The 25,769-nt window shown below is 39.1% G+C and overlaps 1 protein-coding gene across 1 annotated transcript in view; it reads right to left on the reverse strand.

The window, feature by feature from the left end:
• BANK1 (B cell scaffold protein with ankyrin repeats 1) overlaps positions 1-25,769 on the reverse strand; it is a 265,494-nt gene that overhangs the window by 205,402 nt on the left and 34,323 nt on the right. The window contains exons 3-7 of the mRNA XM_042469701.1: positions 25,018-25,151; positions 21,024-21,162; positions 14,754-14,896; positions 8,048-8,165; positions 2,079-2,275 (exon numbers count right to left, since the gene is read on the reverse strand). Coding sequence (XP_042325635.1) covers positions 2,079-2,275; positions 8,048-8,165; positions 14,754-14,896; positions 21,024-21,162; positions 25,018-25,151 — 731 coding nt within the window. The remainder of the gene's footprint in view (positions 1-2,078; positions 2,276-8,047; positions 8,166-14,753; positions 14,897-21,023; positions 21,163-25,017; positions 25,152-25,769) is intronic.

The raw sequence follows: 25,769 nt of genomic DNA on the forward strand, positions 1-25,769 counted from the left end.
GGTTTGAATCCCTGCTCAGCCATGAAAACCCATTGGGTGACCCTGAGCAGGTCACTCTCTCTCGCTTTCAGAGGAAGGTAATGGCAAACCTCTCTTAAATAATTCTTGTCAAGAAAACCCTATGATAGGATCAGCATAAGTCAGGGTTAACTTGAAGGCACATAATGATGACATCTATAGAATTACATCATTAATATACAAAAACAACATTCAGTTATTGCAAAGCAGATTCCAGTAACAATTATAAGAATCACATTATTGTTATTTACCATTGTTTGTTTTCCACATTCCAAAAGCATATGTAAATTATGGCAAAACTAAAGCTTTCTTGCATATGGCATATACACTACATTGCACATGGCATATTGCATATGCATGAGTCAACATTATCATTGTTTTCTGCAAACTGCAAACTGTTGCCTGTCTAGGAACTTATCTGCAAGTTCTGTAACAATGAATTTGCTTTTGGAAAATCAAGGATTTTTGTGGCATCTTGAAACTGGACAGGTGTCCTCACATCTTTCAAAGGAAACTTGGAAGTTACTGCTATTTAAAAGTATAATTAGGGCACTAATGATATTGTGTGATATTTTGACCCATGAGTACTACTTCTTGATGTGCAGTTTATTCTGCTATATCAGTTGCTGATGGCTGATTTGTAATTTTGTAGATCCTTTTTAACAGACAAGTAAGCATTTTATTTTAAATGCCTTGGATCACTATGTATACCTACATGCTTCCAGCTTCCACCTAGAAGACACCATCAAATCTATTGTTTACAGTCAAGCTCTCCAATACAACCATGTTTGCTTACAACCACAAGACAGGTACTCAACACTTATGGATTTATAGCAGGCCTTTTGCAAACTACAATATCCACCCAATGGGGTGGAAAAACAAGTTTAACAAGGCAAGAGTATAACCAGGAACAAGTCTGAAATCAGAAAATGACAAAACCATTCATTGTTACAGCTTACACTATTCAAAACAATCATCAACAAGTTATCACCAGTTCTGAAGAACAACACTGTCTTCTCACAGGCTGATGATAAACAAGATTATGGACAACTGCTCAAAACAAAAGGACACATAATATGGCTTGAAGTACAGGGACAAGACTATGGTCCTAAACTTCAATTGTGATGTGTGCATGTGGCCATACCACCATTAGAGCAGCTCCTGTTGTTCCCAGGACCAGCGTGTGCAGAAATAATCCAGTTTGAGTCTGCTTTAACTGCCCTGGCTCAGTGCTAGGGAATCCTGGGAATTTTAGTTTATTGTATCACCAGAGCTCTCTAACAGACAAGGCAAAATCGCTCACAGAACTACAGTTCAAAGAGTTCCCTAGCATTGATACAAGGCAGTTAAAGCAGGCTCAAACTGGATTATTTCTGCAGTGTGTTTTGGACCCATGGTACAAATCTAAATGCCACTTTGTTCATACATGCATTCTGACCATACTGTTACAGGCCCTAATAATGTCACCCACAACAACACAGGTGCATTGCTCATTTTCCAGTGTTAGGATATGCGATCCTCTGCCTGCAATGTCCACTTCTGCACTCTATGCAGTACAGTCTCTGTGCAAGAGAACAGATGGCAATGTGACACGAACAAATCAATGTTTGAAATTGCAGTACCTCAAAACCAGTGGCAGAATGCTTCACTCTGCCAAGATACAGAATAGTTGACCCCTCAGTGTATGTTCTGGAACAAAGGAATATCAAAGGGAGGTTGGAAAGATCAATGCCTGAATTGGGATATATTCACAAATTCCACTCTATTTGCATATGTTTAAAGAGAGATCATGGCTTCTTGGCACACCTCACATATTAATATGCAATTTCTCATCACAGCACACTCACACAACCAAACTTTCACCAAAGTATCTGATTTGAACAGAACTAACCTTACACTAAGCAGAAAGTATTGCTTTGAAACCCTAGAGGCAACTAATAGGCCAGCTGACTGACAGGCGGTCAGTCTTACACATCTCTGAAGGTTTATGACCAGTATCACAGCATCTTTCTGCACTCTATTTCACTCTGAAGCCACCCCTAGTGTAAGTAGTTACTTACTGACAATTCTTTAATGATCTTCTGAATCTCCCTATGGCCATGTTTTTCAGCAAGCTGTGCTGGATTTTCTCCATATATGTTGGTCATTCTGCAAGCTGGAATTCCCTCAGGACATTGAACAAGAAGAGTAGCAAGATTCTTTAACCCAAATTTTGCTGCGCAGTGGAGAAGTGAAGGAAGCTCTTCCAAGTGCAAGTCTGTATCACAGAAAAAAGCAAATATACATGAGGAAACACATCCTTTTTTACAAGTCTGGGTTTCCTATTACTACACTGAGAGCATGCTGGTATACAGCTTTAGCAATATAGCAATAGAAGGACATTTCTTTACCGCTTATCAGTGCACTTCAGCACTCCCTAAACCATTTACAATGTAAGCTAATTGACCCCAACAAGCTGTATAATCATTTTAGCAACCTCTGAAGGATGCCAGGCTGAGTCAGCCTGGAAGCCCCTGGCTGGTATTGAACTCACAACCTTGCAATTGTGAGTGAGTGGCTGCAGTACCAGCATTTAACCACTGCATCACCAGGTCCTTGTTCAGTCTAAACCCATAGCCAGAAGTGTTGTGATGATGGGATTTAATTCAAATGGAGAGTCACTGGAGAACAACTGGCATATAAATATGGGTAGCCTTATATGATGAAAGCCAGCCTAGGGCAGTGGTTTGAGTATTGGACTGCAACTCTGGAGACCAGGGTCTGAATCCTTGCTTGGCCATGGAAACTGACTGGCTGACATTGGGCAAATTAAATTTTTTCAGCCTCAGAGGAAGGCAAAAGGGAAACCAATTCTGAACAAATCTTGCCAGGAAAATTTTGTAATTGGTTCAATTTAGGGACACTGTAAGTTGAAAATGACTTGAAGGCATATAGCATTTTCTTATATCCCCACAAGAAGGAAAGACTAGAGATGTACTTATTGCAAAACAAAGATGGAACAGTCAAAGTGGTGATCTGGAATAAACCTGAGGGGCCCTTGTAGAAACAGTCCTTTTTCTTTTTCTTAATGCGGATTCAGGTCGAGACATCCTACTAAATGTTTTCCATTTCCAGGTGTGACAATACTGCTAGGGATGTCTCTGTTCCATTATGTTTTACCAGATCTTACCTTCATTTTCTTATCATTCTTGTTTTGCACCAGTTTGTGAGACTTGAAAAATTAATTACATTTTAATGCATTTTCTGACTGTATTCCTTTAATTATGCATTTTTCCTAATTTTTCTCTTGTTGGCAAAAGCATGCTCAAGTGTCTATTTTCAACTGTGTGCATCTGTAACTACTTGCATTTCAACTTGTATGCATTGCTTTGTACATGCTTTGTTTCCCCTAAACTCTCTGTAAGCCTTTCATGTGAATTTCTGAGGTGAGACGAATTTCTTCTTGACATGAGTCTTGGTATGTATGGAAAGGCTACATCTGTTGAGACTAAGGAATTGAATGAAATTCTTTTCCATCCCAATACACTCCCATTAAAAACTCTTCAGCAGGAAAAAGCCAAGCCACACCTAGCATTCAAACTGGTTCCCCAGTCATTCCATATTATCTTTCCTTTAACAGAGTTAGCAGCACTCCTTTCCACAATTAGCAATTAGTTCTTTATAGATGGCATCTTGTACAGGGAAGAGGACTGGAAGTTAATATGGGTGATATGTAATGGGGGATCCTACCATTTGTAATAATAATAATAATAATAATAATAATAATAATAATAATAATTGAAAAACAATTCTACATTATAAACAAGCCTGGTAGACATTTGTTATAAAAACATGTTTGTCCTTAGCTGCCTAGTTTAACACAAAATTTCTAGAGGGGATCTCCTGTAGTAATTGGATATATAATGGCTTTTTCCATGGCACAGAATTATAACTGCAGTTAAAATGTGTGAAGAGTACTGGTTTGTTAAGCATTTGGACCATTTAAGATTGCCGTAATTTGCAAATTTAGGCAGGAGGTTGTTAAGCACAATTGCAAAATAGCAGGTCAAGAAATTACATTGTCCCATTTATTTGCCATTTGGGAAGCTTGTGAAGTGAGGTGACTTGAAATCAATTATTTGTTATACAGCCCTCGTGCTTAGCAGCTAGAGCAATGTGATGAGGAAAATGCAGACTTCTTGCTAAGCATCATTAGGAAGACACCTTTTCAAATGCAATAACTACAGTATCATGGATGGATTTGTGAAGCAAGAGGTGTTAACTTTTGCTTCTAATGTTTAAGCTGTATTCCTAAACCAAGTTGGGATCCTGACATGACATTCAGTGCAATAAAGCAGTTGGTTCCCTACATATAGTAAAAAACACAAGTATGAGACATTATAAAGACATTATGACCTCTTATTAAAAATAGAGAACAACTAAATCCATTCACAAGCTTTGGAAGAAACAATGAATGATGAATGTAACAATGTTGAAGGTTGGATGCATGGAGGGAAACAATCAAGGGCACTGGCCCCATTTCTAACCCTCATAGAATCCTACTCTTGACTTCCACAGTTAAATATATGAATACAGAGCCAAGGTGGAGATCATATTTTAGCCTGAGGTCCAAATTCAATTTCAGAAAAGTTTTGAGGGCCACATTCCACTTAAAAGTCAAAAAGATGGGACCAAAAACATGAAAGTGCTTTAACTTAAAAGAACATACTGCCAGAAATTAAGTCCCAGGAAAGGCATCTCACCTTTTCAGATGGGGAGAAAGAAGCATACAAAAGACAGGAAACCACCAAGCAGTAGTATAATGGAAAAGGAAGTGTGACCATCTGGGAAAACTCAGAAGCCAGACTGAGACACCAAGAGGAAAAATTGAAAAGCAAAAACTGGAGAAAAACTGAGCTGCATGTGTAGCACACAGCTTTTTCTATGCTCACCTCAAATGGAGCCAGCACTGAAATAGGATTCAGTTGCCAGTCTGGTCAGTTTCTCTATGTGGAAAGGGGCACCATTTAATTGTTGGCTTTGGGCAGTAAAACTCCTTGGGCCGGTCCTAATCCATCATATTGGGTTGAGAAAAGAAACATTGCCCTCATTTTTATTGTGTCACTGGACAAATAGCTTCATGGCAGTTAGCTGAACCCTATGTAAAAAATTTTGTTCTGGGAATAATGTCCAATTACATAAGAACCTCTTGTGTTACCCAATCTGCCTCATATGCAAATAATTCATGCACCAAAAATTTCCAGTTATCAAAAGAAATGTAGAAGTTATTCCATGAAGAGAAATACAGTTCCATTGGATTATTTGATGGGGGCATTGATGTACCTTAAGCCTACAAACAAGCCCTACATGGGGAAAAAACTAAGCAAGGGCAACCCAGGGGGTATTAAACAGATTTAGGTTCCATTGCTTTCAGTGAAAAAAGATTGGGCTGACAAAATGGTGATTGATTACATCGTTAAACCTTGTTCAATGGCCATGCTGGCTGAGACATATGGAAATGGCAGTCTGAAACTCTGCTTATACATAAATCTGGGTGGATACTGCCAATGATATGTAAAAAATAGGTACAGAGGGATATTAGCTGTTTCCAATTGCAGAGTTAATGCAGCTTGACACCACTTTAACAGTCATGGATCAATCCTATGGAATCTTGGAATTTATAGTCCGTTGTTGCACAAATGCTGTGTGACAGAGAAGGTGAAATATTTCAAAACATTGAGCAATGGCAGTGAAGAGGCATCAAATTGCATTAAATCTGCAGTGTGGATGTATCCCTGACAGCACCCTTGATTAACTTACAAGTTTATCACACGAAGGAGATCGAGAGTTTATCCTGTGAATATCCCAGAAAAATTGCATAATTATGCGAAACGATTTCACATGATGCAGCATAAAACCTGCCATTAAAATGGGTCACAAAGAAGCATTAACACACATATTTTTGCTTTTGGGATTTCAGCAACAATGCATTTCCAATATCACTTTATTTGCGCAATTGCATGTGATAATCATTCATGCAATTACTTGTCATTTTTGCTTTATTCCATAGTGAAAGAAGTTGCAGTATGAGTTTTTATAGGCTTTTGTTCATTCCAAGTATATAAAAGCTCATGCTACAGCTTTTTTGTTCAGTTATTCTCAAAGGTGCTACAAGATCTCTGTGCATACTGATCTTCCAGACTAGCCCTGCTATATCTCTGAATAAGTAGCAGTCTTCACTGTATCATTTCAGTATCCAATTATGTAAGGATTTTTCTAGCTATGGCACAAGATTTTTCAGCTCTCAAAAAATCTCCAATCTTTGTCAACTCAGAACCAACACATGTATTTTACTTATTAAGGGGATGCACATTTTCTTGCTACTATCATGTACTGAATGGACAGCCTTTATTCCACTACCACCCCTTATTCAGAGCCCACTGTAATTACAGATAATTACTACTCTTGACCTTGTAAACCTTCATCTTCAGTATTAGCAGACAGAATGAGAATGCATGCGCAGCAGTTATCACAACCAAAACATAGCTCACCACTGTATAAAGCATTTGGTTGCGGGAGTCCTTTATAATCCAGATGATCTGGGTAGTAAGAGTTTAGAAAAGATAGATTTTTGGACAACAACTCCTAGAATCTTCTAAACAGCAAGGGATTGCTTGCAGGAGCCCAGTAGTGGCTAGGGGATTCTAGGAGCTAAAGTCTAAGGAGTTTATCACATGGGAGGAATTTCTCTTAATTTCGAATGAAAAGAAAGTGGAGCCAGAACACATTCACATGAATTCGCTAGTTCAGCGAATTTACATGAATTTGAATTGCATTCGAACTGACTTCCCATTGCCAGAAAATAGCTTGCCATTGGCTGAAATTGCATGTGATCACCTCTCACGAAATAATGTGAAACCCCATGATTGCGTTTGGACTGACTTCCCATTGCCCGAAATTGTGTGTGGTAGTCTATCATGCAATAACGTTAAACCCCATGATTGCGTTCAGATTGTCATTGGATTATACTTCCAATTTCCCTTGTCTGATAAACTCCTAAAAGTAGTCTTTCCAGGGTTTGGGCTGGGGCACATACTACCACTTCATGGCAACCTAAGTGGTCCATCTCTTCCATGGGAGACTGATGTGCTGCTCCCACAGGGACACCTAGCCAACCTCTTCAGAATATAATATAATATAAATAAAATCAGAGTAAAGTGGGCATAGTCAAAAATCCTAAAAGGGAAAAGTTTTCCAGTCAATTTAGAAGCTAGGTTTATGCACTGATCATCACTTTCGTAACTCATTAGAAGATACACTATCTACTGTAGAAACTATACTATAATATATACTATATTCTATATAGCATATAGATATGCTATATACGTAGTATAGTATGCTTTGTATATTATAGTGTGCTTTATATAGAGTAGAGTGTGCCCTTTTCTCTGTCTCTCATGCTGTACAAATCCACATGTTTGATCTCTGACCAGTCTGGTGTGCTATCTGTTAGTCCCAAAAGAAAGACCCCAGTAATGATTTGGAGATAATCCATTAGCTATTTCAGGTACTTTCTGGCGGGGGGGGGGGCCATTTTGGATTTCTGTATTTTTTTTAAAAAAATCCTCAAAACAGCACATTTATGGACCAACTTTGGAACAAAGTTGATATTTAAACATTGTCATGTGAATGTGGGACCTATCACCAAACTTTGGCTCTTCTGTGCGGTTTCTTCCATTTGGTATGGAACTTGGTATAATCATTATTATTTATTTATTTTTTTTGCATAAAGAGCAGTATTTAAGATAATAGGTTCACCATTAGAATGATGTGGGGAACTGTTATCCCCCCCCCCATTGTGCCAGGGACTAGCATATTTGTGCCCATCAACTCCAACTGGATCCCCCCCCACACACACAAAGCCAGTGGATTCAGGTCTAGCACTGGTGCTGGGACCACCACTTTGATTGCACCAGAATAGATGATGAATTGTCAACCTATGGTCTGTCTTGGTAACCAATCAGTACAAAAAGCAAGATAGTGTACACACCAGTCTGTTGGTGACAATCCAAGTCTTCATGTCGAAAGCAACCATGAGAAATAATTGGACTTTTCAATAGAAAGGTGAGAATGCTATCCACTTTTTCTGCTGAGGAAAACCTGGAAGCCTGTGCAAGGGAATGAGAATAAATAAGAAGATAAGAAGAAAGAACATGAGGATGTGCACATTTGGCGTGATCATTGTGCAATAGGGCTGATGCATAATGGGATCGATGCACTTCATATACCAATGCACATTGGGAACTATTGCCAGTGTCCTGATCCACAACTTCATGAGCCCAAACAGACGGGCCAAAATAAAGCTGCTTTGGGTCACTTTGGAGGTATGCTGTTTAAATAAAACACACACCTTAAGAGGCCAGAAGCTGCACCAAAGCTGCGCTCCAGTCCTTAGGACTGGAGCATGGCTTTGGTGTGACTTCCAGCCTCTTAGGATGCATGCAGCATTTAAATAGCATACATCCAAAGTGACCCAAGGCAGTTTTATTTTGGCCCATCTGTTCGGGCTCGTGAAGTTGTGGATCAGGACGCTGGCAATAGTTCCTAATGTGCATAAGTGTATGAAGTGCATCAATCCCATTATGCATCAGCCCTGTTGCACAATGATCACTTTGCTGGCTTTGCTATGTAATAATGTCACAAGAGCTCAGCTGGATACAGATATGTCCAACTTTAATTCCTGCATATTTAAGACCACTTATGAAGATGTAACTCCCATACAGGATTCCACACAGGATGAATATACAGTATAAAACCCAGTATGTATGTATTAAATAAGTAAGTGCAGCTCCATCTCCTCTTGAAGATAGAATATAGAGAAAGGAAAAGCATATACAAATGTTTACACATGCATTTGTTAATGAAGCATGACCAATCTGGTGAGCATCCAGTAAAGGAGTGTGTCAAGTAAAGGCATGCCAACTCTTGTTGAAGGAATGGAGAACAGCTGCACTACTTACTGTTGAACAATGGAGGAGGGGTGGTGTGCGAAAAATAGTTCTTATGAATTACATATGTACTTATAACAATGGGAATGGAGGAGGTTCATGGATTTTCCAAGCACATTGTTTATAGAATCATAGAATCATAGAGTTGGAAGAGACTGCAAGGGCCATTCAGTCCAATCCCCTGCCATGTTGGAAATCTCAATCAAAGTATCCCCGACAGATGGCCATCCAGCCTCTGTTTAAAGACCTCTAAGGAATTTACCTGTTACTGGAACCAATTTAGAACCAATGTGTTACAAACAGTGCCATAAATCTGATATGAATATAAATAAAATGAAAGGATTGCGATAAAATAATTTTATTGCTTTCTCTAGTGCAGTTTTGGGATTATTTAACTTTAGAGTATATAATAACAGAAGTGAAAATTGATGATAAATTATGTACATCAGTACAGGAAATATAATTTTCTTTAAGCAAGCATAACATGATGATCATGTATCACCACAAGGAAACTAAGTATGAATCAAAAGCTACCAATACAACAAATCCAAGATTTACAATAGGGTTTTCTTCTTTTTTTTCCCCTTTCAAATTTCAAAATATCTAAAAGCCTTTAGGCTGCTGAAAATCTACTAAGGCTTACTCTGGTATGAAAATTTGGTTCTTCTACCTTTCCCAGAAGGCAACTTTTCCTAGCCCAGAAGCATGAGCTTTCTCTTCTGTACAGTATATGGAGATCCATATTAATGAATACACATAGACTGGTCACATAACTGCCGAAACCAGCCACCCTTCACTCTAGTTCAAATTACCTTAATTTAGTAGTACAGTGAAAACCACAACACAAGACCATGTGTTCCAAATTAAAGAGGCAAAATACTCTCCTACATGCCTTGAATTCTGCAAAGGCTGTGTCCCAGGTTTCAGGCACATGGTGTCAGGTGTCACTTTGTGTTGGCAAAGGTCCACACCCCTGCAGGGAGATACTGACAATGCCAAAATCTTTCTGGCCTTCCTGGTGAATCTCCTTTCTGTTATTGCTTATACATATGGCATTTCAGTATGCAAATAATGGGAAGAGTGAAGAGACCACAGGCAGTTTCCTTCACTTGACTTCTACTATTCTTTTTGGCAGTACAGTTTGAGCTCAATTGGAGAAGGTAAATGAGTGGATGGCAGGAACAGATGGGGAGGTGAAATCATTGATGTTGGCAGGTGTATATCCTCCAACATTTCACGGATGAAATCCAGGACATGTGCAGCCAAGCAACATCATATGGTGTTCCAGATGGCTAAAATTAGTAAAATAGATAGAACACACAGGCTAGGAGAGGCTTCAGCAGTTTGCTTTTGCATGAGTCTACTGGGAAGGACAATTTTCTGTTCTCTCCTCTCCCCGCTGCTAGGTTAATTGAATGCAAACTACTTTTGCACTTTGAACACTTTGCAGCAATTGAAGTAAGTTAGAGGACAAAGGTGGACAGTGGGAGTAGGAAATTGAAAGTGGGACACTTTTAAAGCAGTTGAAAAAGTGGGACAACAAAGGATTCATTGGGCCTGTCCTTGTTAAATTGGATTAGTTGGAGGTTATGCAGGTTTTCAAAATACAGTCGGCCCTTCTTATATACGAATTTTTTTATACAAGGATTCAAGCATCCATGGTTTGAAAATGTTCAAAAAAATATAAATTTCAAATATCAAACCTTGATTTTCCCATTTTTTTAAATAAGGGACACCATTTTGCTATGTCATTCTATTTAATGGGACTTGGGCATCCACAGATTTTGTTATCCATGGAGGATCTTGGAACCAAATCCCAGCGTATAACAAGGGTCCACTGTATCTTATTTCTTTAATTCCTTATCAAAGATCCCACCCTATAGTATTTTTCCATGGTAATGTATTTTCCAACATACCTGTGTCTTCCCTTATTGTGGATGTTCACTGCCCTAAAAACAATATCTCTGTGGGTTACTTCTACCTAGAATACTGCTGGACAGAAACACAACAAACTCGGAGTTCTAGCAGTTAGGAGGAGGGGATTTATGTCCTTGAGGTGATGAATCCACTATCAGTATTAGTCAGAACTTGGAAAGAAGTTCCCAAAGTGCTAAAGCTATTATCCCAAACATACCTTTAGTACTCTGGATGGCTCCTTCAAAGTTTGTACTAAAATCAGAGTAGATTCCCCATGCTGTTGGTCACCACTGCTTTCCAGGGACATTGAGATCCTAGAACAAATCTGGGCTTGAGAAAATCTTTCAGGGGAAATTCTGCTTGGGTTGTAATGCAGCTAAACATTTTTAAATGGCACATAGGAAGCTGGCAGGTCAGATTACTAGTTCAACTAGCCTGCTGCGAGTGTCGTAGGGAAAAGTCTTTAACTAGTATTAATGAAATGGGGATACATAAGACTGAATCCAGGACTTTCTACATGGAAGCATACGTACTAGTGATCTATGGGCTCTCCACAAACTCATGTTCTAGTCAGAAAAACTAGTTTTTGGCTATAAAATCGACAATTTGTGGCTAGGAAGTCTGGGCAATTCTGATCCAAAAAAAATATGTTTCTAACCTTTGATGTTGGTAGGTCAAGTAATTTCTATTTGGAAAGGCCACTGGTGTTGTGTGTCTTCAAGCCATTTATGACTTATGGTGACCCTATCATGGAGTTTGCTTGGTAAGATTTGTTCAATGGGGGTTTGTCACTGTCTTCTTCTGAGTTGATAATGTGTGACTTGCCCAAGGTTTCCCAGTAGTTTCCCTTGGTCAAGAGGGGATTTGAACCCACTTTAACTGCTATAGTTCCATCCCATGGAATCTTGTGATTGGCAGTTTAGGAAGCAGCATTTATAAATCTCAGCCAAAGTCCGCTAGTGCCTCACCAAATTACAAACCCCAAGATTCCATAGGATGGAACTACAGCAGTTGAAGTGGAACAATAGCACTATAAGTCTGTAGTGTGAATGGGCACCGATACCCCAGAGTCCTACTCCAACTCTCAAACAATTACATCACTCAGAATCTCAATGTCATTAGTGAATATCTTTTATATATTGGCCATGCTCTCTGGAGGCTTCTGGGAGTTTCCAACAAATTTGATGGTATCACTTCTGCCTCTCTTTAAAACTTCAGCATTCTTCTCAAATTAAGAGGAGGCTCATCTTCTGTCCTTAATGGAATTTTTTAAAATAAAAAAATGCAATAAAGATTTTAAGAGATGAGTGAACTCTGAAAGTTGCATCGTGTTTTCACTTTATATCCATGTACTTTCAAGAGAACAATGGTGTCCTAAAAATGTGTGTTTGAAAGGAATTTACTACAGCCCCTAACCAAGTGCTAATAATGTAATGCATCATTTTTTATTAATCCTTTTGTTATGAGCGTAATGCCTTGGGCGGCAGACATGGTAGATTTGTCACAGGAAAATGAGACTGCCTGAATTACAAACACAGCTATTATTTTTGCTCTTGCTTTGCAATTATGATGTAGACATGTCAAGTGCACTCAGACCAGCAACTGTGGGACAAATGATATTTCAGGTCCTTTCCTCTCCTACAATAGATTTTCTTTTCCCATTATGTGACATTGGCAGAGGCAGCCTTTGAACTGCAGAGGCCATGTCCTCTTGTTTTTATGTTTACAGTTCTGAGATATATAGAATAAGACATGTGCACAGCAATATTCAAACCTCTTGAAAGGTCAAACAGCTGCCTAAATCATAAACACACGCACGCGCGTGCGCGCACACACACACACACCACGTTTACTGTAAATTGAATCACTTTCTCCATACTTAATTAATTTGATAGATAATGCCATTTCATTGTTGACTTTATTTGGGGATTTTTGAAGACTGAAACTGGCTGCTGATATTTCTATAAACAACCTGGCTCCATTATCATATTCACTTCCTGGAAAAGACCTAATAATTTTGGTGCGGTCCAGACCGGCACTTTGTGCCAGCCTGGCTACATACTAGGGTTGCACGGGGGTGGAGCAACCACATGGCCCACAACCCTAGTATGTGGCAGCAGCGGTGTAATAATGACAGCGCCCTGTATCATTGTTACATAAGTGCTGCCCGGCATCTGTATGTTACCATGCGGCGCTTGCACCATTGGCGTACTTATTATGCTGCCCCTGCGGCTTTAAAAGAACCCGCTTTTTTCAGGTTCTTTTTCCACCAGAGGGAAGCTGTGTGGTTGGCAGCTGCGGCTTCCCTCCAGAGGAAAAACAGTTGCCAGCAGGCCGCCATTTTTCAGCAGTCTTTATTGCACCTTTATTAAACCTGTAGGGAATGGCAGACATCACTATTTTGCTTTTTCCTGCATTCAAAACTTTATAAACTTAGGGTCCTTTCAGTGCTCATCAGAAGGAAATGTGTGGATTTCGGAAGAAAATCTTCAAAAAATGATCTGGAGCAAAATTATTTCCATTTAAACTTGCCAAATTCAATAGACACATGCATTTTCAGTACGTATAGGGTCTTCCCATCATATAGATATTAAAGATGAGGAGCCTCTCTGAAAAGAGAAGTGATAACAAGCCTGAATGTGCAAGAACCCATGCAGAGATTTTTGAGATCAAAGCACTTTTCCTCTCTTTACACCCAAGTCTGTTAACAGTTACCTCCAGTGAAAGGGACTGGTTAAGCAAATGCTTTGTGTCCCAAAGCTCTGAGGTTCAATTTCTGACAACTTCACATACAACTGGGACAGATTTCAGGCCTGAAAACTGGCAGAGTTGCTGCCAGTCAGGTAAGCGTTAATGATGTAAGTAGAGCAATAGTCTCACCTGGTTTAAGACTATGTCCAATGATCCATGCTCCACATCTCTGTGACTCCCTTTTGATCCATTCCTCCTCCTCCTTTCATCATACATTTTCCCCAGCTAGACCACCCTAGTCTATTTACTTTGAGATACAAGCATTATGAAATGTACTGCAGCCTAACAGGTCCAATAATTGTTGTGCAGAGCTGGACCTTTTCTATAGGGGTCCCTGCTCTGTGGATTAATCTTCGCATCATCAGAGAAAACCCCAGCAGGTGTTTCCATTGTCAAGCGAAAATGGATTCATTTTCAGAGACACTTTGTTTATTTGTTTGTTTGTTTGTTTTGCTGGAATTAACAATATACAGTCTTGTGGCAACTTTTATATATAAACAAATTATATTTGATTTAAGCTTTTGCAGACCCCAGCCCACAAACCAAATAAAAACCTGTTAGATTTTCTGGCACCATAACATTTTTTGTTGTTTCTCCTGCAATGTGGAACATAGCTGTTGTTGTGACTCTAAGGCAAACCTATCACAGAGTTTTCTTGATGAGATTTTTTTCAGTGGGGTTTGCCTTTGCTTTCCTCTGAAGGTGAGAGAGTGTGACTTGCCCAAGGTCACCCAGTGGATTTCCTTGGCTGAGTGGTGATTTGAACCCTAGTCTCCAGAGTCATAGTCCAATTTTCAAACCAATACATGAAACTGATTCTATTCTCCCTCTTACTATGTCAGCCCTGATTATTTTAACAAAGTATTTCTGTGTTTTATTTTTTTTTAAATCACATTGACATTTGTTGTTTTAATTGCTGTAAACTACTTTGGGATTTTATTAAATGAGAAACTACATAGAAATATTCTTAAATGATTAAATAAAATATAGCATTTGGATCAAAATGTGCATTCTTTATTTCATAGTGGCACATCTGTCCACCTCCTCTATTTTATTAACTTAATGCAAAGATCAGTTTACCTGACAAGCAAAGGCTATTGGATCAGCCACTTTCTGAAGCACGGATTCAATCTCTCCAACTGTTGTGTAGTATTCAATCTGAGTTGTAGCTGTAATGACTCCCTCGCAGTAGACATTTACATTTACAATGCCAGCAGGAAAATCTGATGAAACAGAAAATAAAAAAGTTATGAAGGAGAAGAAAGAAATTTCCCATCCATTGAAAGTATTATGTACAATTTGCATTCAGAAAACATTTAATTATCATGGCCCTTGGCTTTATCTACCTACCGATATGAAAAGAGAAAAGAACTTAAGTTTTTTAAAAACCTCTCCTTTTGTGGTTAGTGTGCTGAATGCATATCCAACAACTTAACTTTTAGCTGTCCTTATCTATCTGCTACCATAAAACTTGTTTTATCTAAAAAATCATTCCCATAATGATTGATAATCACATAATTTTATTATCTTAGTAAAAAGTGCAAAATCAAGTCACCTTTTTACATTTGGTCAAATATGGGTGCAAGTCAAAAGTGTGAATCAGTCAACATGTAGATTTTAAAGTGAAAATGTATTTTTGAAAACATTATTTCAGAGCGATGCCACCAGACTTCTTGAAAATGATTGATTCTTTTGGCTTATTCACTAATATATCTCAATATTGTATACTTCTAGGTTGGTAAAAGGAGGAAGCACTGGTATCTCGATAATCAAATTGCAAATTTCCCAAAAGCATCAGTCTGGATTAGTTCTGTCTATACAGGCTTTTAAAATTCTTAGCCATTCTTGTATGTGCAGTGTACTACTTTTCTACTGTCAAATGTCAGAAAGATATATTCAAAATAAATTTCATTACTCTTTTGTCTACATTATTATCATACGATAAAGTCTTCATTTACTAATGTACTGATTGGCTCATGTGCTTCTTGTCTTTTGTAGCCAATTTCCCCCTCTTTTTCAACATGGGAGCCAAAACTCTGATGTAGGATTAATAGATTTCTTAATTCCAACTTATCTTATCTCCTTCTCCACACAAAAAACATCATTGCCAGAAGCAAAAAATTCTGGGCATTTCACACATTCATAAGAGTTAAATAAATCAAACTGGACAGTGTGATTAGCAGGTTTTTAGAAAGTGTGTTCCCTCAAACAATGAAAGACCTCTGTTTGTCACTGCATACAAGTCTCCTCACCTATGCATCTTGCATTTAGGGTGTTTTGGGTTGTGATTAGTCAATAGAAGGTCAATGATGATTTAATTTGTGAGACTTTTTGCTGAGGCCTGTATCTCAAGGAAAAATGGATACATTGCAGAGAATAGTAATTTTCCATAATGTAAAGTATGGCCCTCTGTTCTTCCACATATTTGGGTAAGGTTTTTCCATTTACAGACAATTTTCATTAAAATTTTTTATCTTTTGTTGAAATGAAAAATGTGAAATTTTGCTCTTAATGTCCAACCAGGCCTAGTATGCTTCCAGATAGGCAGCTCCTAGTACTACCTTTCCACAGGCATCATGCAGGAGATGTTGGCTGAGGTTCTAAATCAACGACTTAGGGGCTGTACAGATGGGCGACATCCAGCCACCCCTTTAGTGACCGGACTGGTGCCACAGCAACCGCATGCTGCGGCACCGATCCAGCCTCCAGAGAGAGCAAAAAAGAGCTGTAAAAAGCATCTCCTTTTTGCGCCCTCTAAAGGGTGTCATAGCAGTGGTGGTGTAACTTTGTGATGCCCTTTCGACGCTGCATCATCTAAATGCAGTGCCAGGGCCACGCCATGATGCTGTGTGCTGTCTAGAAGGACACGTTGCATCATGACACAATGGGGGTGGAGTCACATCATCCAGTGTGCAGATGCTGCGCCATGGTTCTGCCCACAGGGTGGCACAAAGTGCCAGCTTGTACACCACCTTAGTCACCTAAATAGTGTTTCTTGGTCTGACTGCCAAATCTGTCTTACCAGGCAGCAGCTGCTGTAAGCAATGGAGGTCTGTTCTCCTGTTGATTGAGCTACTAACTGACATTTCAACCCCCATCGCTCCAGCAAACTCCAGTGTGACAGTCAGAAACATGATCCTTGCCACAATTCCTCCTGTAGGGTGTAGTGTAAAAGCAGGGCCACTCTCTACAATGCACATAGCAAGTGGAATCTTGTGATGGAATCATGTCATGTGTGGGCACTGCTAAGTATTTATCTGGGAAATGGGTAGAGCCCATTCCAGAACTATATAAAAATAGTCCTGCAAAACTCTCCACCTGAGCCCTTTTCCCACTAGACAATTATAGCATTATAATTCTACTTTAAATGCCAGGGTTCCATCCAATGGATTCCTGGGATTTCTCGTTTAAGGAAGGATATTTAGAATTGGAATCAGAGTGCTCTAGTGCCTCACCAAAGTACAAAGCACAGGATTCTATAGGATGCTTTTGTGGCCGTTAAAATGGGATCATCATGCTATAATGTGTTGTGTGGATGGCGCTTGCTCTATTGGCGAAGAAATTATACTGGAGAAATCATATTGGTGAGGAAATCATACTGAAGTGATGGAATATTTCATGAAATATTTCATCCAGAATGAGAAGAAATTCTCCAACAATTTTTTAAGGGTGAACTTCATAATCAACAGCAGCAGTAGGATAGCTACTTAATCCTAAAATGTTCTCTTGCTGATACAAACAGTAATGTGAACTGTTTTTGTGACCTTTATACCATTTTACATCATCATTACATACTACAAATTTAGAATTTTAGGGTGCATATCATTGTATAAAAAAAGTGGCTCTCACATGTAAATACACTCTGCATACCCCACATTATATTTGGGGTTGCCATATTTTCATATTTTCATATCTGGAGCTGGGCATGTTCTTAAGAGGTCACGTTTGGAACACCATATGAATTTTCCACAGGAAGGACATGGAAACGCAAAGATATGCAGGAGGACCCAGGTAATACCAAAACAAAGGCTAAAAGGAGGTGCTGATCACTCCTTCCTCCCCCGTCTCTCTGCATATCCTCTTGCACCAAAAGACAAAGACAGTCTCATTGTACCAAAAGCATACTCCTTTTTCATGTTCCCAACCAAATTCCCTATACCTTCACTCTGTGGTTGTTTTATCTAATCACTGTTTTGTTTTTGTTTTGTTGTTGTTGTTGTTATTCCAAAGTTAAAGCCATCAACCTGTCTGGAATCCCACTGTCGCTACCTGGGATGAACAGCCGGTCTTTGCTAATTTGCAAGCTAGCTTACCCCTTTATGCTAGTATCCCATATATAAATATTAGTCCCAAAACCTAGCCTCTGCATGCAGAGTACACATACAGTCGGCCCCCAGTCTCTGCTCCATGTATGATCTGTGTTGCTCTTAGACCTCATTCTAAGCCACTTCCTGCTTTTTCTGTCTCTTCTTTGGACAGGTAAATATTACCCTCTTTATACTTCTCAAGCTCCACTATCCAATTTCCATACCTCAGTTTCAGTTATTTTTGAATGATGTGTCTGTCTGAATTATCATCATGTACTGGGTTGCACTCTTGCATATTTCTGAATGTACACCTTCTCAGTTCACTCAGAGATGGAGTTCTCCTCAGCTAGTACTGATCACTAGTGGAAATAATCCTGAAATTACCAAACTTCTTTTTGTAGCTAAATTGTAGCTAAATTCCTCAACCTTTAAAGAAAAGATGATACAGTTGCTAGGGAACCCCCTGCTCCCCAGCCAAGTCCCCCATCACTTTTCTTTGAAGGGAAATATGTCTTATAAAATAAAGATAAAAATTTTCCAAGTAGCCTGCCTCTTTGGGGTGGGGTTGAGTGAGAAAAAAAAAATCACAGCAATTTTCTTTAAAAAAAATTAAATCATCTGAATAATTTCAGTTTACAAGACACTGTAAAAATAAAATACCATGGAAGTGCTGAGGGGGAGCAAAATCACCTAAAGAGATCTGAGAAAACACTGGTGGTTGTCGCATAAAGTCAGTGTCAGCGATGAGATAAGCCCTTGTAATACATCATCTGTATATACAATCCATGGGCACACTAGGAGGCAGTAGTGGCACAGCAGGCTCTGTCTCTGAAAACCACATGTTCATTGTACTACAGTCTAAAAAGAATAGATGTGGAATGTTGTTTTCCATGTGTCTATGAACCCTGTTTTATTCAGGGAATGCCCAAGTGGGGCTTGCAACATGCCTCAGAGGAATCAGGCAGAAGCTACAACAAATCCTGAAAGGCAGAGAGTAAAAGAGTGCTAATTGGAAGGGCACTCTAGAATTGCAGTAAAAAAAGAAAAAAAAGACAAAGAAGTGGGATGCTAGTGATTCACAAAAGGCCAGAGCAGGTGCAGCAGCTGGAGGGCATGGTAGTGGTGGAAGAAAAGGTATTGGGAAATATGATAACAATAGTGGATCTCTCAACCATTTTAATAAACAGGCAAGGCAGAGGCCCCAGGAAACTATCCCTTCCAAACTATGATTTGAACTTTAGGGTACAGAGCTGGGAACTCAAAAAGGTACGGGGAACTAATAATCAATTTCAGCCTTTTAATAGCAGAGCATGAGCCAGCATGGTATAGTGGTCTAAGTGTTAGAAATCTCCACCAGAGAGCTCTGGTGCCTCATCAATATACAAATTCTAAGCTGCATAGTACACAATATGGAGTAGAGCACTATCATTAAGAATGGGCGCCTTGTTCAAGATGAGTGATTCCTAGCCATTAGGCACCACTGAGTTATTAAACAACAATGCACATAAATTAGTTGGGGAGACCTTCTTGACCAGAAATGTTAAAATCCATATTGTGGTAATACCTTTATTAGGCCAACTAAAAAACAACAACCAAAACTTTATGCAACATTGGGTCCCTTTGTTGAACATGATGCTACAAAAATTAGCCAGAAAAAATGGGAACGAGTAATGACATGGTCTTGATAGTCTTGCTGAAAGTGTAATGGGGAAGGGTATGCAGAATCTAAACTGATCTAAACTGATCAACAGGGATGTCATGTTGAGGAGGGAGCAAGCTTATTTTCTGCTGCTCCAGAGAACAGAACCCAGAACAATGGATGCAAGCTACAGGAAAAGAGATTCCACCTCAACATTAGAAGGAACTTCCTGACAATAAGGGCTGTTCAACAGTGGAACACATTCCCCCGGAGGGTGATAGAGTCTCCTTCCTTGGAGGTCTTTAAGCAGAGGCTGGATGGTCATCTGTCGGGGATGCTTTGATTTGGATTTCCTGCATGGCAGGGGGGTTGGACTGGATGGCCCTAGTGGTCTTTTCCAACTCTACGATTCTATGATTCTATGATCTCACCAGGTATACGTTTCTCAGAGAACAGAGAAAGCAATAAAAGACAATAACATACTCTCCAATATTTTAGAGTTGAAAACCAAGACATATGTGGCCAAGCAACATCAGAGTGTGGTGAAGATTGCAAAAGTTTTTAATGAGGGAGAATATACAATCTAGTAGATGCTGCAGCAATTTGCTTTTGTCTAAGTGTACTGGGAAGGACATCACTCTGCCTTCCTCTCCTTCCTGAAGGGTTAATTGAGTGCAAATTAGTTTTGCACTATGAATTCCATTTGAAGTAAGCTGAAAATGAAAGGGGAAAGTGGGAGCTGAAATTAGGACATTTTAAAAGCAGTTTAAAAATGGGATAGTTTTATTGAGTACATTTGCATATTATCTTAGAGGAATAGGAATGCTTAGTTTTCAGATTCATGTACATATATTGATAGTAGTTTGAATCTCTCTTCTTTTTCTTTCTGGGTGCATGAAGGGAGCTGCATAGTGGCTCCTTTTTAAAGAAGGAAACAGTGAATCATGCAAAAGAGCACAGTGACTATTAACTTCAAAGGAAGAAAAATGATTGCAGAACTTAATATGAATAATTGTCAAATAAATGACCAGAAAAGGTTTCAGCTGTATAAAGCAAGAAAACATTCTTCTAAACTTGAAGCAGCAATAAGAGAAATATGAGCCCTTTACATATTATAGCAGGAATTGATTGAGAATAGCAACCTGTGACTAATCAATGGCATTTTAAAGACTGTCACTTGCCATTTTATCAATCCAAAAATCCAATAAATCTAGTTTCTCATAAATCTCACACTTGAATGATGGTATATTAATATAGTGGCATCCAATAACAAAAAAATCATGAATAAGGAACATCTAAAATGTAGCACATACTTCTGACAGAAAGTAAAACTCTGTATTACAAGACAAATGAAGTGAGAAAAAGATCATATATTTGAATATTTTGATGCCCCAATCCTCTTACCTAAAGCTTTCATACACCTGACCTTCTGATTCCAAAAGCCTGGCTCAGTCCTGATCCATTTCTTTTCTGTTATGAACTCAACCACTACTGAGTCATCTGGGACTTCATCTCTCAAGAGAATGAATATTTCTCCAGGGCTCTATAAAATAAGAATTATGTCCATTTATCCTTTCATGTCAATAAATGAAGAAGTATTAACAAATTACAATTTTGCATGATTGTTATTTAAAGTACATAGGTATATATAGAAATTGCACTGACAATGTGATAGCTATGGGATATGCCAATATAATTGGTCCAACCCATGTAGTAGGATGCACTTCTGATTTCATTTTGTAGACTGAACCGGAAATGTCACTGTGATCTTTTCAGTGCTATGCAAAGACCTTTTCATATGCCTGGAACTTTTCATTTTAACCTCCTTTTCTTCTGCTCAGCTCTTTTTTTGTAATATTTGCTGTTTCTGGCATTCTTGTTGTCTTTATTGTGCTTTAGATTTGAAGTTTGTGTCATGCCCACTTTTGAATTTTTGCTAGCCAGAGAATGTTAGGGGCTGTACAGACCGGCCAAAAGAGCTAGCATCGGGGTTGAGTGGGTGTGTGATGACCATACGCTGGATGCCCTGACTCCTCCCTGATGCCAAAGGGTGGGCAGTGTCATGCCCCTTCTTCGGTGCAGCATTTAGATGCCCTGTGCTAAAGAATTGGCGAAAAGCAGCTGCTGCAGCAGCAACAACTACTTTTCACCACTTTAAGAAAGAGTGGCATTTTTGCCAGCCCTTTTTGTGCCAGTAAAGTACCGGATTGGGCCCGTAGCATGCAGTTGCCATGGGCCCGATCCAGCACTCCCAGGAGAGGCACAGAGCCACTCTATCAGGGTAGTCTGTTTTGCTCCTTAGTTATGGTAGATTATATAAATATTACACGTAAATATGCATAAACAGTCCACCCAGAAACATACGGCTTCCCTATGCATGTGGAACAGAACATAGGATCAAGCTTAAAACTTTAGTGTCAGGAAGAGTTTTGGAAGGAATTTGCAGGGGGAATGGCAGACAATGGAATGATTGAATAGTAAGGATGTAAAGAATATTTATAACCCCTTCCTTTGTGGCATTTTGCTGACACTCAAGTGGAAAAATGGTCAATTGCCATGAGACTTCACCCTACATGAAAATCAAAACACCAGAGCATTATGGAAACAGCAGCAATGGCTAATGAATGAGGTGGGATGTTTTGGGTTCTTCTTTAAAAAATGTTGGGGTTTTCAACAAAATAAAATGGTTTTTTCATGTTTAAAAATTTTTTTATATATAAAATAGAATGTTTGTACTACAGTTGTCAGATGAAATAAATATTCCTGTATCTTTAACTGTTGCATGGAGAAGGAATTTTAGCAGGTGTTGGTTGTTGTGCAACATCTGCAGAAAATTCTTTTCTCTGCATCTATTAAAAGTACAAGATTCTGACTTTTATTTCATCTGGTAAATGCCCCCCCTTTACTGTTCAGTAAAAATATACTGTCCAAACCCTGTTTCCCCAATTTTTTCATTTTGTTGGATTTACACAAATTTCAGCATTGTTGCTGAAAACAACATGTTCAAACAAAGAAGTCCTGAAAAGCAGGAAATAAAGTTTAAAATGCACATGAACACATGTTATCTCGGCCAGCAGGAAGACATACTTTAAAATTTTCCATTCTTTTGCATGAGAATGAAGTGAATGAAGATTTACATCTCTAGTAAACTTTCCCCCCCAATGTACCACTTGGTCATGTTGAGGTGTTTGCCAGCACTCATAACAGCTAAATCTACATATGACAGGGAAGAACAGTTGTGGCCTTCCAGATGTTATTGCACAATCAGTCCCAGCCAGCAAAACCAATGGTGATAGACTGGGAAAGGTGTACTCCAAAAACATCTGGAGGGCCAAAGATGTAGGGTTTAGTACATGGCAAGTTGAAGATGAGGCCTGGTGAATGTCATTAAACAAGATACATTAAGCATCAACCACATTTGTAAAGAATATGCCATTCAAATAAAAAACACAACATTTAATAAATTAGCAAACATATGTACTGTACACACATTTTTTTCAAAACAGTATTTTCAGCCTAAGATCCTTTTCCTTGTCCTGAGGACATGCGAGGAGGGACCAGGCCCTGAGATCTGGGGACCCTACTTGTACCTCCTCATTCAACATTGTTACCTCCAACAGAAGATAGATTACCAAATGTAGAAGATTACAAATGCTGTGTCCATTCTTCCTGCCACCGATTCATTAGAGAGTTGTGTTTGGCCTCTGGAGCATGTACAAAGAAGGAGCAGACTTATGTTGGAGGCAAAGGATGATCTTTTTCCATGGAATGTGCAAGAACAGCTGTAATGCACCTGGGAACATCCTGGTGTGCAGTCATTGGGTGGGAGAAGAGAGCCACAGCTAGAAGTCTGTTGGCGGAACTTGCTTCACTCCCTTTCATGGTGGTATAAATATATAGGTGAAGACTTACACTCTGCCAGCCTGTTTGCTAAATCCGAGAAGTTTATTGCACAGGCTCTAAAATGGGCCTGTTGCATTACAAAATGAGTGTGTGCAAGGGTGCGCACGAAATGACATGGGACTAGGGATGGCATTTTACTACACATTGGAATCATGCCGCTGCCGCCAGGCATTCCAATCATGTCCTCCCTCCGTTCCAGAGGGCGCGATTTCTGAGAACTGTTCTAAAGCGTTCTCAGAAATTGCACCCTCTGGAATGGAGGGAAGACACGATGGGAACGCCTGGCAGCAGCAGCAACATTCCACTATGCAATAAAATGTCATCCATAGCCCCATCTTGTTCTGTGTGCACCCCTGCGTACACTCATTTTGTAATGCAACAGGCCCATTTTAGGGCCTGTGTGATAAACTTCCAAGACTCACTGTGTTTAAGGGGACTGATAAAGGGGGATTAAATTACTTTGCATTTGCATGTAATTGATTTTATAAATGGAACACAAAGAGAACATTCACAGGGAGAAATCTTAGAATGCTGGTATCTGCTGGGGCACTGTGTTAGTGTAAAAATAGTTGTACAATCAGTTCTGCTTTCTCAAAAGTTACATAAGGATGGTCCCCAGTGTAGCAAAGCATTTTGCAAAAGTACAGGGAAAGACCTCTCATTCTCATTTTTCACTTGATCAGTGAAGAAACTAATTAACATTTGAACAAAGGACAAGCTCAAGGTCTTGATGTGAGTTGTGCATTCAGTTGCACAACTGCAGAATCAAGTAGAATTAATGCTACTCTATGGCTGCTGCCACACTGCAGAATTAATGCAGTTTGATACCACTTTAATGGTCATGGCTCCATTCTGTGGAATCCTGGGATTTGTAGTTTATGGTGGCACCATAGCTTTCTGAAAGAAAAAGCTAAATATTTCACAAAATTACAAATCCCAGCTGTCCATAGCATTGAGCCATGGCAGTTAAAGTGATGTCAAGCTGCATTAATTCTGCAGTGTAGATACAACCTTGGTCTAAGAACGACATTTTAATTTACTGTATATACTAAATTATAAGTCGACCTCATATATAAGTCGAGGGCAGGTTTTGGGACCAAAATTATGGATTTTGACATGACCCATGGATAGGTCAAGTGTAAAACTTGGAGACTGCTTCAGTGTATGTATGTGAGCAGCAAGAGGGAAGCAGCAATCAATATGAGGCTTCAGTGTTTCAGCTTTCACTCCTGAAGCAGCAAAGTGTGTGGGTCGGAGAGGGACTGTTAAACAAAGAGCAATCAATCAATCAATCACCAAGGACTCTATCTATTTGGCTCAGGACAGAAAGAAATTGCATGGGGAAATTTGAAAGAGCTGCTATCACATTATCAGATGGACCTGTAAATAAGTCGACCTTAGGATTTTGGGGTCAATTTTTGGGCATAAATGTTTAGACTTATAGATGATGATATGCATTCTTTAATAATTTTTTTAAACTATCAGTAGATCTTACCTCACATGATATCCTCGTTGGTAGCACTAAAACTTCTGTCCTTTCTGAGGTTTCCAAGATCTCCTCTGTTTCCACACTGATATCTTCTAGCTTCAAGCTACTTTTTAAATCCAAAGACAAGTGCTCATGAGGACCTACCAGAGAAATTATATTGAGTTCCAGAAGGGCTTGGTCCCTAATAAGTATGCATAAGTATTGCCATAAAAGCGAATCATTAGAGTGTGTCCAAGATGGTAAGAAGTGTTAATGAGAAAGAACACACAGAGAAATTATTATTTATTATTATTATAATTTATATAGTGCTGTAGATTTGCACAACACTGTACATAAAACAATAAATATAACACCTTTGGTTTTGCCTGACTCTAGGGTAAGATTACCCCCTCCCCTCCTCTCCCTCCTGCTAAGTTAACTGAATGCAAAGTATTTCTGCATTTTGAACTCAAGTTTGCAGAAATTTTAAGTAGGACAGGGACAAAGGTGGAAAATGGGAGGAAAGAAAGAGAAACTGGGACTTTTTAAAAGCAGTTGGAAAATGGAGTGACAGAGGATTAATTGGGTCTATCTCTGCCAAACTGGGAAAGTTGGAAGGTATGCAGTCTTATCCTATATATCAGGGATGGAGAAAGGCTGTGAGAGCGGAATTAGAAATTTATTCTATCTGCTCTCAAGCTAAAATCAGAGTGCTCAACTACTGGTGTAAAATTAATGAAATGGAGCCAAACAGACTTCCTAGACTATGCTTATTAGAA

This window comes from Sceloporus undulatus, chromosome 5 (assembly GCF_019175285.1).
Source record: "Sceloporus undulatus isolate JIND9_A2432 ecotype Alabama chromosome 5, SceUnd_v1.1, whole genome shotgun sequence".
Lineage (NCBI taxonomy): Eukaryota > Metazoa > Chordata > Lepidosauria > Squamata > Phrynosomatidae > Sceloporus > Sceloporus undulatus.